The sequence below is a fragment of the Oryctolagus cuniculus genome, chromosome 15 (genome assembly GCF_964237555.1).
Source record: "Oryctolagus cuniculus chromosome 15, mOryCun1.1, whole genome shotgun sequence".
NCBI lineage: Eukaryota > Metazoa > Chordata > Mammalia > Lagomorpha > Leporidae > Oryctolagus > Oryctolagus cuniculus.
Window position 1 is genome coordinate 43,694,449 of NC_091446.1, and position 15,366 is coordinate 43,709,814.

The 15,366-nt window shown below is 40.7% G+C and overlaps 1 protein-coding gene across 5 annotated transcripts in view; it reads left to right on the forward strand.

Moving 5' to 3' along the window:
- Positions 1-15,366, forward strand: part of ASAH2 (N-acylsphingosine amidohydrolase 2) — a 204,278-nt gene that overhangs the window by 68,804 nt on the left and 120,108 nt on the right. For all 5 annotated transcript variants that reach the window (XM_051823908.2, XM_051823909.2, XM_051823906.2 and 2 more), the window contains exons 11-15: positions 975-1,100; positions 6,906-6,992; positions 9,416-9,520; positions 9,633-9,714; positions 15,229-15,344. In XM_051823908.2, the coding sequence (XP_051679868.2) occupies positions 975-1,100; positions 6,906-6,992; positions 9,416-9,520; positions 9,633-9,714; positions 15,229-15,344 (516 nt within the window). The remainder of the gene's footprint in view (positions 1-974; positions 1,101-6,905; positions 6,993-9,415; positions 9,521-9,632; positions 9,715-15,228; positions 15,345-15,366) is intronic.

A 15,366-nucleotide genomic window follows, 5' to 3' on the forward strand; every position in this document is an offset into this window, starting at 1 on the left:
TCAGTGAGTGATGAGGTAAGACAAGAGAGGCCAGGAAACCAGTCCATATAGTCTAGAAGATTCTCAATTTTGGATAAATTAGTAAAGGAAAGTAGCTAAGTGGAGAGAGACCCTGTTCTACTTGACTCCAGCGTTGATGCTCGCGGTGCAAAAGAATACCTGATGGGATGGAGTCCCAAGTGCTTGCCTAGAATGTTCCATCATAAAGGTGTTAACTCCTTTAGCATTCAGTCTGCCCGTTAGCTCCTTTGTTGACAATACTCCCTTGATTTCCTCACTGTAGTCTGTATGACAGGGAAAAGAAAAGAAGTTCTCATTTATGGTCACTGGATGCTAGACACTTTGTGGTAAATTATCTTTTTAGTATCAAAAAAAGAAAACTTATCTCCAATTCTTAATAATTTGTTTCCCTAAGAAAATTTAAGACATTTAAGGTGAAGGCCAGCTTGGTTGCTGCTGTTCGTCTGCACCACTCTAATCAGGTTCAAGAGTTAGAGACAAGATATACATAGGGCAGGTCCAGATGGCAGGTAGTATATTTAGGATTAGTTTTGCAACCGGAAAATCTGCATTAGCTCTTCTCTTTTCAAGCCAATAGGATGTTTATTTTTAAAAGCCAAATGGATCTCTGAGCTCCAGATAAATCACCAGAGATTAGATTGATGGGTCAGCACTTTATAATTTGTTGTTACATAGTGTGCTTCCTGTCAAAATATTTCTGTTTGATGCATACATTTGAAACTCTCCTCCTTAAAGCAACTTTGTTGATAACTGGATTATTTTCCATAATAATATATACAGTGACTGCAAGGAGAACCTTTCAGAAATAAAATAAGTTCTCAGAATAGTCTTTTTTTATTGTCTGCAAATGATTTTTGAATAGTTTGCCGGAGCAGATTGAATATTTGCATTTTTAATGGAAGTCATTGCAGGAAGTAAGAGAATCAAAGGCACTTGCATGTTTCTTTTGACAGGGACCATTTGTAGCAGCTTTTGCTTCATCAAACCTAGGAGACGTGTCCTCCAACATTGTTGGCCCACATTGCATCAACACCGGAGAGTCTTGTGATAACGCCAATAGTAGTTGTCCTATTGGTGGGGTAGGTAACTATGGTATATGAAATCTTTGGTTTTGCAACTCATATATGCATCCTATTTGACTAATCACATATGCAAATATGTTGTCTTCAAGTATGCATTGTTTTCTTTACTCCTAGCATCTGCTTTCTCAAATGTACCTGACCAAACTCACTAATTTTTTTTGTGTGTGTAAAGTAATGCTTTTCCATAAGACATGTAATTGATTTTTTTTGGCGTGCTGAGATAATTGAGTGAATGTCAGAGTTTAAGTCTCCTTCTTCAAGCTCAGTCTGAAACATTTTGCTTGGCATATCTAAATGCTTAGATTTGTGCCAAAAACTGCCTGCCTGAGGCATTTCTCACTGATTATAAAGTTTGTAGGTTTTTTTTACAAATATAAAATCAAAATTCTTTTTCCTTTTAAAATTACAAAGAAATCTTGCTGTAAAAATTCCAACAAGGTAGAAGGACAACGAGAGGTGAAAATTGAAAGCCTGTCTTCATCCTCTTTCCTCTCCCCTTCCCAGAGGGGACTGTTCTTAAGATTTTTCCTATGGATTTGTGCATATATTGTAAACAAAATTTGGTGACTTATTTATGGATTTTTATAAGCCTAGTACTTGAAATTTTTTGCCTAATGTATCTTAGCAATGCTTTTATTCCTATATCCAGATCCGTGGGTCAATTTTTTAGAAACAATAAGTATGAGTATACGATCATTTATTAACTGTTTTCACCCAGCGTTCATTTGGATTTGTTTTCAAGTTGACATGAGCAGCAGGTGCTAGTTTCTGGTTGTAAGAGCACTACAAACCATACCAACACCGGAGTTAAGGGATAGAGTTTACTGATGGGGAAATTCCTACTGGCTGCGAGGGAAGGGGTGAAGAAGAGAGAGAGGAGTGGAGGGAGAGAAACAGATCAGAGACAGAGAGAGATCAAGAGAGCACATACGTGGGAAGCAGGTCCTGTTTTACCTTTGTCGGGGGTGGGAAGGCAGAGAAGTGGGAGCAGCAAACCAAATTAGGGTGGGGGTAGAGCTGACACTAGTGGTTGGGTCATCTGGTCACCTGGATTCTAGCAATGGCAGTGGGGACTAGAGACTAGGATGGTGTCTGTGATATAAATTGTGCCACAGACAAGACTGCACCATTTTACTAACATACCCCCCCTTTTTTATGAAGCAAGTGTTATATGGGATTACATCAGCCCCAAAAGTCCAGGAGTAGTGGAGGGATGATGATCTATCTTTAGAGCTACTTCCTGCAGACATGGAGTGACGAGTTACTTTCTGCTGGCATGGGGCGATGTCTCAAGTCACAATCTCTGGGTGGGGAACAGAGTATATCCCTGTAGCAGCATTTGGTTGACCGCCTGATGAGTGAAGGCTTTGTTTTTTTCCATTATCACCTCATGTAAACACTTAAACAGACAGGATAGTATAAAAGTCAGAGTGAGAATAGCTGCCAAAGGTCTTAAGAGTGACGTTAACCAAGTAATGAGAGGATTTCATAGAGGAGAGGAAATCGGGGCGTCTCTGGCTAGTGAGGACTGTTTGATGGACGTGGTTTTACCTGGACCGATTGGTTAACATAACAACAACAGAGTTAAGGTCAGTCTGTTCTGTAGTACCACACCAGTTGCCGAGGTGATATGGTTTTGGAGATGTCAGATGGCATCAGTTGAGGTCTTGATGGACCTAGTGACCTCCTCTTGTAACTGTTGGAATTGTTTTGAAGACAAGATAACGTTGTAGCCCAACGCTGTTCCTGAGATCACTACTGAGGAGAGAGAGGCTATGAAGCTGACCCCAACCAAAATGGGGAGAAAGGCCACTGTCTTGTGGGTAGAGGGGTTTGTCTGTAGAAAAATTCTGAACAATCATACAACATTAAGTTGGAGAGAGGACCATCAATACACATGGGTTGGGAGTAAAACCATTAATATAAGAAAGAAGCTATGATTCCAAAGGAATGAGGCCCCAAGTGGGCTAGACAGGGTATAGAACAAAGGACAGAGTTATTATTGGAGGTCCTAAGAAAGGTGTTGTCTAGGCCGGCGCCGCGGCTCACTAGGCTAATCCTCTGCCTTGTGGCGCTGGCACACCGGGTTCTAGTCACAGTTGGGGCACTGGATTCTGTCCCGCTTGCCCCTCTTCCAGGCCAGCTCTCTGCTGTGGCCAGGGAGTGCAGTGGAGGATGGCCCAAGTACCTGGGCCCTGCACCCCATGGGAGACCAGGAGAAGTACCTGGCTCCTGCCATCGGATCAGCATGGTGCGCCGGCCATTGGAGGGTGAACCAATGGCAAAAGGAAGACCTTTCTCTCTGTCTCTCTCTCACTGTCCATTCTGCCACTCTGCCTGTCAAAAAAAAAAAAAAAAAAAAGTGTTGTCTAAACCACCAATAAGTTTTCTGATTGAGAGGCAAATAAATTGATAGAAGGGGACTGATAATAATCAGGTGAGCTTTAAGTCCTTGCCAGTTATGAGGCCCAGAGCTATCTATCTCTCTGCATGGGGTGCATCATAAGGGAGGTGTGAACCTCCTTGGGGAAGGCACCTTGTTGACTTCCATTACATGGCTGGCCTGGGAGGAGATCTGGCCAGGTAAAGGCAGGTGGCATTTCTAACAGGAAATTTACAGTTCTGCCTGCCATGTTGCTGACCCTACTTGGCCGTCCCTCAGCAACACTGGTTACTTTGGAAGTTGGGCTGAGTGAAGGGCTTTTTAGCTTAGAGCCAGCAAGATCTGTGGCTCTGACCTGGGCATCCTTTGACTCCAGGGCAGGTCCATTTTCAGTGACCCAACTCTTGGCTGGCAGAGCTGCCAGGGCTATTCATAAGCTGCCTTCTGCTAAAGCCCTGGCTTTCCACATTGAAAGCCACTGCAGTGGACTGACTGTTGGGTCTCCTTGAAGGAGGATCACTGTGCAAAGCAGCCATTAATTGGCCTGCCACCTAGCTTTACATTGCTTCTAATGCCTAGCCTTCTCTTCCTTCTGGTTTTTTAAAGCAGACCAGAGGAAACCATTAAGAGGATGCAAATCAAGGGGATGCTCAAGTCCCATCTCTAATCTTTGGTGGCCTAAGCTAGAAGTCTATAGTCACAAGCATGTTCTGATAGTTTCTTATTTTTTCTGTGAGGTAGACAGTGCCCAAGAGGAAGGCTATGTTCTCACTTTACTGCACCATTTTACTAACATTGGGTCTTGTTCCTTCTGTTTACAGGACATTTCACCTGTGATACTACTTTTTTAATATACTATTTCCAGCCTGGTCAGTCCCACCCAGTGAGCAATATAGTTTCAATAATTTGTTTTTCATATTATATATTGTTACTGTTATTATAAACTTTTCTTTATTGCTCTTTATTTGTAAATTTTCACACATTTTATTAATTTGCAGTGAATTTTAAGATCATCTGTGAGCTTCCAAAATTTGTAGGTCAATGGTTAAATAAATGGTGTTACTTATTTGCAATAGAATATTATGCATAAATTTAATGTCATGTTGAAATATTGAATAGTGTGAGAGAAGGACTCATACTGCTCAATGCTGAGTAAGCAAATCAGAATTTAATTTTCCATATTTATTATGAATGCTGTTTTGACAGTAAATATAGTCAAAAGACAAAATGAAACAATCTAGACTGTTACTGTCTTTTTCTTTCTGGCACTATTTTGGATGGCTTTTATTCTGCTATTGTTCATGAATTTTTCTATTTTTTTTCTATGGTGGGTTTATTTTACTTTTATAATCAGAAAAATGAAACAAAAATATCACCCTCGCCACAGCCCCATGAACCAGAATTCTAAGTTTGTTCCTTCCACATGTCTTCTTGGCTTCCCTTGTGTTTGCAGGATGGCTGGCAGTGTAAGACAGACTTTGTGCCTTCCCCTCAAATACAGAGGGAGAGAGAGAAAACCACTCATCCAGCCATGGAATAAATATTCTTCTCTTCAGCCTGATTGGGGCAGCTTATGTCACTTGCCCATCCCTGGTCTAAACAATTGCTAGAGGCAATGGTAGTGTGCCTTAGCGTAAGCTGAAGTTCCTGAAGCAGTCTCTGGCTACGTCTGGGGAGTTGCTGGGATTGCTTAGATTGATCTGGGCCTGGGAATGGGGTCAGCTCCTTCTGAGTCATACTGGCTACCAGGGTGAGATGTCTCTCTGAAAATCAGGATTTTCTTAGGAAAGAGAAACAGGGAGATGGGCAGACATTGCCACACCTTCTGCTTTGATGTGGATTCTTTAGGAAGGATTTTTTTTAAAAATTAGAAAATAGTTTGAATCTTTTGAAAAATGACATTTGCGAAAAAAAAAACTTTAACAATATTGAAAAATTCAGAGAATAAAATTTTAACCTAAAGCAACAACCTTCAGCACACAGTGCTCACTACTGTTAGAGTTTTATGAGTGATCTTCTAGAGAGTTTTTGTTTCCATTATGTAGATAACACGTACAGTTCTACACCAATAGGATCACACTGAAAACTGTGCTGTGACCTGCTACCTTATTTCCAATAACCATGCTGTGTAACACTGTTTAAAATAACTGATTTTCCATCTAAAGTACTGCAATGTCGTTAACCTGTCCTCTGTGGATGTATTTGCTTCCCCTCCCTCCTTTCTTTCGCAAGTCCTCTCCCTTCTTTTCTTCCTTTATAGAGGCATGCTAAGATCCCTATCCTTGTCATACGTATTTCCACATGTGTGAGTCTCAGCTTAGGACACATTCTTAAAGGGCCATTTGCTGTCAAAGATAAAGCATGATTAACATGTGCTGTACTTTTTCCCAAGTGTACTCCCTCAATGACCTTGCCACCCACAGTATATGAATGACAGTTTCTCCAGACCTTCACCCAAACCAAGATTGTTATAATCTTTGCCAACACAATTTGAATATTCATTTTATTGTTCATGAGATTGAACATATTTTAATGTCAAATGGCCTTTTGCATTTTGTTTGGTAATTGCTTGTTTGATACTATTCCGGTGCATCCATTAGGATTCTTTTTTTTTATGCAAATAAGAGAAACTCCAACTTAATATGGATGAATCAAAAGGTATTCATAAGGTTATTTTTTTGAGTTTTTAAAGCTCTGAATATGTTAAAGTCTTAGTTTTGTTATAATCAGTGCGATCTTCCTATTCCCTTTCTTATCATTTGTCTTTCAACCTAACTTGTGTCCCCCACCCCGACAAGGGACATTTGAAATGTTTAAACTGTCAAATTTACTAAGCCTATTGTTTATTATTTTCAGTAGGATCTTCCATACTTACAGACTATAAAATACATTCACCCGAATTTTCTTCTAGCATATTTATTCCACCTGTAATGCTTAATCATTTAGTTAACATTTTTCACAGGTCAGAAGTAGGGTACAGAGCCAGATTTATTTATTATTTTTCTCCAGGGGGCCAGCTAGTTGCTCCAATATCATTTTGATTATGTTTCAACTTAAAACAGTCATGAGCAGGAGTCCTAGGTAAGAGCAAATCAGTAGAAAGATGCGTGAATGGGAAGGACTGGCTTCCAGTTTTGTCTCTGATACTGACTGTATAATGTCTCACAAATCTTTGAACCAACTTGAGCTTCAACTTCCTAACTTAAAAAAGATTCTGAAATAAATACTTGCTGCAGACATTCACTATTTTCATTTCATATATGATTTTGTATCTCTTTGTCTTACATTGAGAAAATATCTGAAAAGAAATGCTATACTGTGGCTTCAAAAACTATTTGTTTATATTCAGTTGTAATTTTCCATTGCTTAAAATAATCCCTTATTTTCCTAAAAATGCATCTTCTCTCATTTTGTTACAGCCTAATATGTGCATAGCAACGGGACCTGGCCAGGATATGTTTGATAGCACACAAATTATAGGACAAATCATATATCAGAGAGCAAAGGTATGGCACACACCGAACTCCTTTCATCTTCACTTTGAATTTTTTAAATTTTGAAATGCACAGTTGGAGATAGATGGATCGATCGATCAATCGATCGATCTGTCTTCTGATGGTTCACTCCCCAAATGGCTGCAATGGCTAGGGGGCTGGGCCAGGCCAAAACCAGGAACCAGGAGCTTCTTCCTAGTCTCCCACATGGTTTCAGGGACTCAAGAATTTGGGCCATCTTTTGCTGTTTCCCCAGGCACATTAGCAGGGAGATGGATGGGAAGTGGAGCAGCCAGGTCATGAATTGGCACCTTTATGGGTTGCCTGCATTGCAGGTAGCAGCTTAACCCACTGCGCCACAATGGCAGCCCCTAGAATTGTTCTCAAAGTCCGCTGACACCATGCACTAGGAAGCCCATAATTGTCAGAAGACAGCAACAGCTTGGGTTGCAGCAGGGAGTCTGGGAGGTGTCTGCTTTGATGGTCACCTTCTCAAGCCACACAGGAGTCTCTCACTGCCTGGGTGTGACTTCTAATAGGAAGTGCTTTTAAAACCAAGCTATCTGGAAATCTTTCCATGACAGGAGGCTTAGAAAGCCAGGGGGCTTGCTTCAGATAGCAGCAGGGTAGATTCTAAGGTTTCTAAAGAACATGGCGTCAGATAGGTTGGACTGATCTAAAGTCCTGGAACTCTCTGGGCCTTTTCTGCAAAAAAGTCACCTGTTCACTTCTAGATTTTTCCTTTGGTGTTAAGGTGAAACTGAGTGAACTAAGTCCATGCTCGTGCACCCTGGGTTCCACCAGTCTCTACTCTTCTCCAATGTGATAAAAATATCCACTAGTTCTTTCCCTCAGAAAAAACAACTTTCTGATGAAGGGAAAATCTGATCTGTGGTGAGATTACAGCAACTAATTCTACTCTCTTCCATCTCCCAAATTTTATCTTCCACTTCTCACATTTTGTATCAGCTTCTGAGGGAAAAGCGAAAAGATGATCTCAGACTGAGATGTCCCTGAAACAGAGACAGTGAAATCCCTTTATATTTTAGCTTACTCATACCTTTGTTGTGTGGTGTGTGTGTGTGTGTGTGCTTAATAATTTATTCCAAGGGTTCCAAGTTGTTTCAGGAGCAATTAAGGAAGAACAAAGCGCCTTGAAAAACACAGTAGCCAGCCTAATTGCTGTAGTTTCTTTTTAATTACTGTGATATCAAGAGTGGGTTATTCTAAATTAAGAGATTCTATTTAAGGTGTGTGTCCATGACATGCTTTAGTGTCAGAAATTTTATTTCTATTCTGGGCCTGGGAGCCAGAGAGATGTGTCCCACATTCTGCATTCACAGCAAGGCACAACTGTCCCTCATAATTGGAGAGGCCGGTCACAGCTGGTGTTGCCAACGACTTGCCTGGACAGCCACACGTGGCTGTGGAGACAGGGATGAGTTGTTAGATGAGGGGTTAGATGTTACTGGTCCGGTTGGTGGACTCTGGGATTCAGAGAAGGAGAAGTCTAGTAAGAATGCGACCTGAGGGACACTCTTTTGCCCTAGTGGCTAAGGTGCCAGTTAGGATATTCATGGGCTGGTGCTGTGGTATTGAAGGTCAAGTCTCTACCTGCGGTGCCGCCATCCCATATGGGTGCCAGTCTTTGGCTGCACCACTTCTGATCCAGTTCTCTACTAATGTGCCTGGGAAAGCAGCGGAGGATAGCCCAAGTATGCAGCTCCTGGCTCCTGGCTCCTGGCTTCAGCCTGACCCAGTCCCGACCATTGTGGCTGATTGAACCAGCAGATGGAAGATACTTCTCTCTCCCCCCACCCTTTTTCCTTCTCTGTGTTTCTCCCTTCAAAATAAATAAATGAATCTTAAGAAGAAGATATTGATGCCTCACATCAGAAGGTTTGGGTTTAAGTCCAGCTTTAGCTCCTTGACTCCAGCTCTCTGTTAAGGTGTACCCTGGGAGGCAGCAGGTGATGGGTTCCTGTCACCTTCGTGGGACACCTGGGTTGAGTTTCTGGCACCTGTATTTGGCCCCACCCAGGTACAGCTGATGTGGGCATTTGGGAAGTGAGTCAGCAGATAGGGGTTCTCTCTGCCTCTCAAAAAGACAACCCAAATACATAAAGAATAATAACTGAAAATACACCCTCATTCTTATAAAGAAAGTAATTTGCCTCACCTACTCCTAATCTTAGATGTTCTTGGCTGTCTTTCAGTTGGGGTTGGGGCTTTCTGTGCCACAGCCTTTATATTTGTGGGGAGGAGACGCAGGTGCACAATCTCTGAGACTTTAAATCATAGGGAGCTGTTGGGGTTGGTCAGGAGATCCACAGCGGTAGTGACTACTTCTTTGCTGTGAGATGCTTTTTCAAGTTGCTACTTAATCAGGTTACAGCTTTTCTGCCTGAGAAAGTAAACCTGTGTGGCTTTTTCAGGATCTGTATACCTCTGCCTCCCAGGAGGTGAAGGGACCAGTGGCCTCGGCCCACCAGTGGGTCAATATGACAGATGTGACTGTCTGGCTCAATTCCACACATGCAGTAAGTATCACTGAGTCACCCTGATTAGGCCACAAGGGTAAGGCTCTGGGTTGACCTCATTTACTCACAGCTTAAATTCTATTTCTTTCTTGTTTTGGAAAATTTTCCTTAGGTAAAAACCTGTAAACCGGCACTGGGCTACAGTTTTGCAGCTGGCACAATTGACGGAGTTGGAGGCCTCAATTTTACACAGGGTGAGATGAAATCCCCCGAGACCTATGCTGTTGGGTTCTGAAGCTGCAGGGTCTGTTTAATGAGATTTCACTGTAGCCTATACATTTATTATTTTTATTTTTAAGCCAGGCATCTGCAATGTTTCCAGGTTTGTATGTACAAGCCCAATAACCTGAGATGGCTTCCATTAATTTGGATATAACCAGAGACAAATGCTCTTTCATTTCAGGGTGTTTCAATGGAAGTCAAATCAAATGTATTATTTTATTTATTCTTAAAATGATTTTTTTCCTTGAAAGGCAATACTTATACATCTTTCTGGGGTACAGTGTGAAGTCTCAGTTCATTTATACTTTGTGTCAGGGTAATTAGGTCATTTATCATCATAAACATCTACCACTTCTCTGACAAGGACATTCAAAACCCTCTCTTCGGCCGGTGCCGCGGCTCAATAGGCTAATCCTCCGCCTTGCGGCGCCGGCACACCAGGTTCTAGTCCCAGTCAGGGCGCCAGATTCTGTCTCGGTTGCCCCTCTTCCAGGCCAGCTCTCTGCTGTGGCCAGGGAGTGCAGTGGAGGATGGCCCAAGAACTTGGGTCCTGTACCCCATGGGAGACCAGGAGAAGCACCTGGCTCCTGCCATCAGATCAGCGCAGTGCGCTGGCCACAGCGCGCTGGCTGCGGCGGCCATTGGAGGGTGAACCAACAGCAAAGGAAGACCTTTCTCTCTGTCTGTCTCTCTCACTGTCCACTCTGCCTGTCAAAAACAAACAAACAACAAAAAACAAAAAACAACAACAAAAAAAACCCCTCTCTTCTAGTCACTTTGAATTTTGGAACAGTATTGGTGACTGTAGTCACGCTTCCGTGTGATAGCATGCCAGAACTTATCCCTCCTGTCTGGCTGTGACCTTGTACCCATTAACGAATCTCCCACATGGCTTTCTCTCCCCACTGCTCCTCAGCCTCTGGTAGCCACTACTCTCAACATCTACGAACTCAGCCTCTTTAGATTCCACCTCTGGGTGAAATCAGGTGGCACTTGTCTTTCTCTGCCTGGCCTGTGTCACTTCACATTATAGTATCCAGGTCCATCCAGGTTGCCGCAGATGACAAGATTTTACCCATTTTTGTGACTGCATAGGGTTCCATTGTACTTAACTGCCATATTTTCACCTACTTATGTGTTGGTGGACACTCAGATTGATACCATATGTTGACTTTTGTGAATAGTGTTGGTATAAATATGCCAGGCAAGATGAATAATTGTAAACTGGGCTGGGGCTGTGCAAGAATTAATGGGAGGGGAGATAATTATTGTTCAATAAACAGGAACCTTCAACTCTATGACTTGGCTCTTCCATTTGGTTACTTAGTGTGTCTCAGATTCCTTTAATGGACTTGGGATTTGCTCAGGACTGTGGCTTTTGGGAACCTAAATCCTGTGGATCAGGTCTTCTTCCCATGGGTATTTTCACACATTTATGACTATTTTGCTATTACACCTTTATCCTGATTATCATTGTAATAATATGTATTATAGAGAAAGTAGAAAACATTCAAGAGTATCTCCTACAGGAAACATTTTGACTTAATTATCTTTTATTTATGTGTATTTTGTCCTCACTTTTTTGTTTTTATTTTTTATTAAATTTAAGAGCATTCATTTGAGAGACAGAGTCATAGACAGAGAGAAAAAGAGACAGAGAGAGAGGTTTTCCATCTACTGGTTCACTCATCAAATGGCTACAACAAATACAGCTTGGCCAATGTGGAGCCAGGAGCTTATTCCAGGTCTCCTCCGTGGATGCAGAAGCCCAAGCACTTGGGCCATCTTCCACTACTTTCCCAGGCCATTAGCAGGGAGCTGGATCACAAGTGGAGCAGCCAGGACTTGAACCAGCACCCATAGGGAAAGCCAGTGTCACAGGCAGAAGCTTAACCTACTATGACACAGCACCAACCCCTATTTTTATGTGTATTTTGAAACTATTAGTTAAAGATTAATGAATACAATTGCAATTTGATATATTCAGTGTCATATTTCCTGTTAATCTGTCATCCAGTCTGGTTTAATGTTCTGTAATAATATGTTTATTTTTAAACAACTTTATTGAGTTACAATTAATGTACCATATGATCCATTCAGAGTGTCCAATTCACAGGTATACACAGTCATCACCATAATCAGTTTTAGAACATGCTTATCACTTGCAAAGAAATTCTTTATACTTTAAGTGTCTGTTGGCCATTTGAATTTCCTCTCTTAAAAATCCCTATTCAGGGCTAGCACCGCAGCTCAATAGGCTAATCCTCCACCTGCGGTGCTGGCACACCGGGTTCTAGTCCCGGTCAGGGCACCGGAATCTGTCTTGGTTGCTCCTCTTTCAGTCCAGCTCTCAGCTGTGGCCCGGGAGTGCTTTGGAGGATGGCCCAAGTCCTTGGGCCCTGCACCCGCATGGGAGACCAGGAGAAGCACTTGGCTCCTGGCTTCAGATCAGCGCAGTGCACTGGCTGCAGTGTGCCAGCCACAGCGGCCATTGGGGGGTGAACCAACAGAAAAAAGGAAGACCTTTCTCTCTGTCTCTCTCACTGTCCACTCTGCCTGTCAAAAAAAAAAAAAAAAAAAATCCCTATTCAAGTCTTTGTCCATTTCTTAGCTGGACTGTTTTGTTAATATTGAATTTTATAATCTCTTTATAGATTCTGGATATTAACCCTTTATCAGTTGTGTAGTTTGCAAATATTTTCTCCTATTCTGTTGGTTTCCTCTTAACTTTGCTGAGTGTTTATTTTGCAGTGCAGAAGCTTCTCGTCTTGAAGTTATTCCATTTGTCAATTTTGGTTTTGATTGCCTGTTCTTCTGGGGTCTTTTCCAAGAAGTCTTTGCTTATGCCAATATCTTGCAGAGTGTCTCCAATGTTCTTGAGTAATTTGATGGTTTCTGGTAGCTATTGTACTCCTTCACTCCCCCATATTCCCTAGATTTAAGCAACCACTAATCCTTCTGTATCTGTATTTTCTTATTCTAAATATTTCATATAAATGTAATTATGATATGTGACATTTTTTGTTGGCTTCCAATTAACATGCTTTCCAAGTTCTTCTGTGCTGTAGCATGTAGCAGTACCTCATTCCTTTTTATGGCTGAGTGATATTTCACAAATCAAAGTGATATTCCATAAAGCAAAATACCAGATTTTGCTTATATGTTTCTCTGTTGATAGTCATTTGAATCATTGCATTTTTTGAGCTATTACAAATATGTTACTATAAATATTCACATACAGATTTTTGTGTGAGCATATATTTTCATTTTTTCCTCTTTGATGTATACCTAGGAGTGGAACTCCTGCATCATACAGTAATTATGTTGTTTAGTTGTGTAAGGAACTACCAGACTATTTATAAAATGGCTGTATCCTTTTACATTCTCACTAGCAGCTTATAGGGTTCTGATTTTTTTCATAACTTTTATGATACTTGTTATCTTACTTGTTATTTCTAGTCACTGTGATGAGTGTAGTGTGCCATACACAATATTACTAATTTAATCTCTTTACTTTTTGTGGAGTTTAAATTTAGATTATCTAGTTCTTCTTTTTTTTTTTTAAGATTTATTTATTTATTTGAAAGTCAGAGTTACAGAGAGAGAGGGGAGGCAGAGAGAGAGAGAGAGAGAGAGAGAGAGAGAGAGTCTTCCATCCTCTGGTTCACTGCCCAATTGGCTGCAATGGCCAGAGCAGTGCCGATCCAAAGCCAGGAGCCAAGAGTCTCTTCCAGGTCTCCCATGTGGGTGCAGGAGCCCATGGACTTGGGCCATCTTCCACTGCTTTCCCAGGCCACAGCAGAGAGCTGGATTGGAAGTGGAGCAGCTGGATCTCAAACTGGTGCCCAAATGGCATGCCGGTGCTTCAGGCCAGGGTGTTAACCTGCTGCACCACAGCACCAGCCCCACCTAATTCTTGAATCACCTTTGGTATTTTGTGTTTTTCTGAACATTTGTCAATTTTATCTATGCTTTCTAACTTGTTGGTATACAATTACTCATATTATTTATGTATAATGTTATGAAATTACTCATACTATCATGCATATGTATGTGAATTTTTTTCTTTAAAAGTCAGTGGTAATGTCTTCTCATATTTATGTTTCTAATTATTTAAGTCTTCTCTTTCTCTTTCCCTTTCTCTGTCTAGCTGAAGCTTTGTCGATTTTGTTGACTTCTTTTCAAGGAACCCGATTTTGGTTTCATTTCCTTAACTATTTTTTTGATTCTCTATTTAATTGTGTCTCTAATCTTTATTATTTCTTTCCTTTTGCTTGATTGTGGTTTAATTTGCTCCTCCTCCTCTTTTTCAGTCTTGTATAAGTTAGAGTATTGATATGAGATTTTTTTTCTCCATGTGGACATTTATAATTATAAATTTGCCACTGAGTCCAGCTGTCACTTCATGTAATGAATTTTGATGTGTTGTATCTTTTCCCTTATCATAAAATATTTTCATATTTTATTTTGATTTCTTCTTTCATCATTAGTTTTTTGGGGGTCATGTTGCCCAATTTTCACATATTTGCGAATTTCTCCATTTTTCTCCTGTTATTTACTTCTAGTTTCATTCTCTTGTTGTTGGGCAAAATACCTTGTATTATTTCTACCCTGTAAAACTTGCTGAGTCATGCTTTATGAGCAGCACACTGCCTATTTGGGTAATGTTCTACGTGACCTTGAGAAGAATGTGTATTTTGTTGTTGGGTTTGGGAGGGGAGTGCCCCAAAGGCTTTCTGTTAGGTGTTCCTAGTGTTCAGGTTTTCTATTTTTCTCTTGCTCTTCTGTATTTTTGTGCTAGTCATTACTGACAATGAGTTATTGAAATTTCCATTATTATTGTTGAATTGTTTATTCTTCTCTTCATTTCTGTCAGTTTTAGTTCTTGTACTTGGTGCTCCTTCATTAGTACATGGATGTTGTAATTGTTCTGTTTTCATGATGGATTATGGATTCTCAATTCATAGGTTTGTTAGGTGGCAAAACTGTTTCTCAGATTTTGCATTTTAGGCTAGTTTTTTGTTTTATTGCTTGTGGTGTATGTGTGTAGATTAATTAATAGAGATTCAGGGAGGGTTCTTTCAGGTACTAAGAACCAAAAACCTGGTACTGTGAGTTGAAGGTGTCATTTATAGTTTTCAAAAAAGGCAAAAAGTGATTTAGTTTACAAATCTACAGTTATTCATATCAGTTTGGTTTCACTTGCAATATGTATGAGCAAGAGCAACAGAAATAAAGATTTAAGGATTTGAAAAAGTATATTCTGTTATTTTCTTAAGCACTCTGAGGATTAATAAAATAATGGCTATCTTTGGGAAATTCTGCCTCTTCTATTTTTCTGTTATTGCTTGAAATCATTCAGCAACACCTTAATACAATCTTTGAAACTCCTGAAAGGGTTGTTGTACAATATTTATCTGAATATTGATCTTTTTTTCCAGGGGGGTGGTTCAAGGAATCCTACTAATCATAGAATTTCCTAATAGGGATGAAAGAAGGGGATCCCTTTTGGGACACCATTCGAGACCAGCTCCTGGGCAAGCCATCTGAAGAAATCAAAGAATGTCAAAAACCAAAGCCAATCCTTCTTCATACTGGTGAGGTAATATATTTTGATGATCATA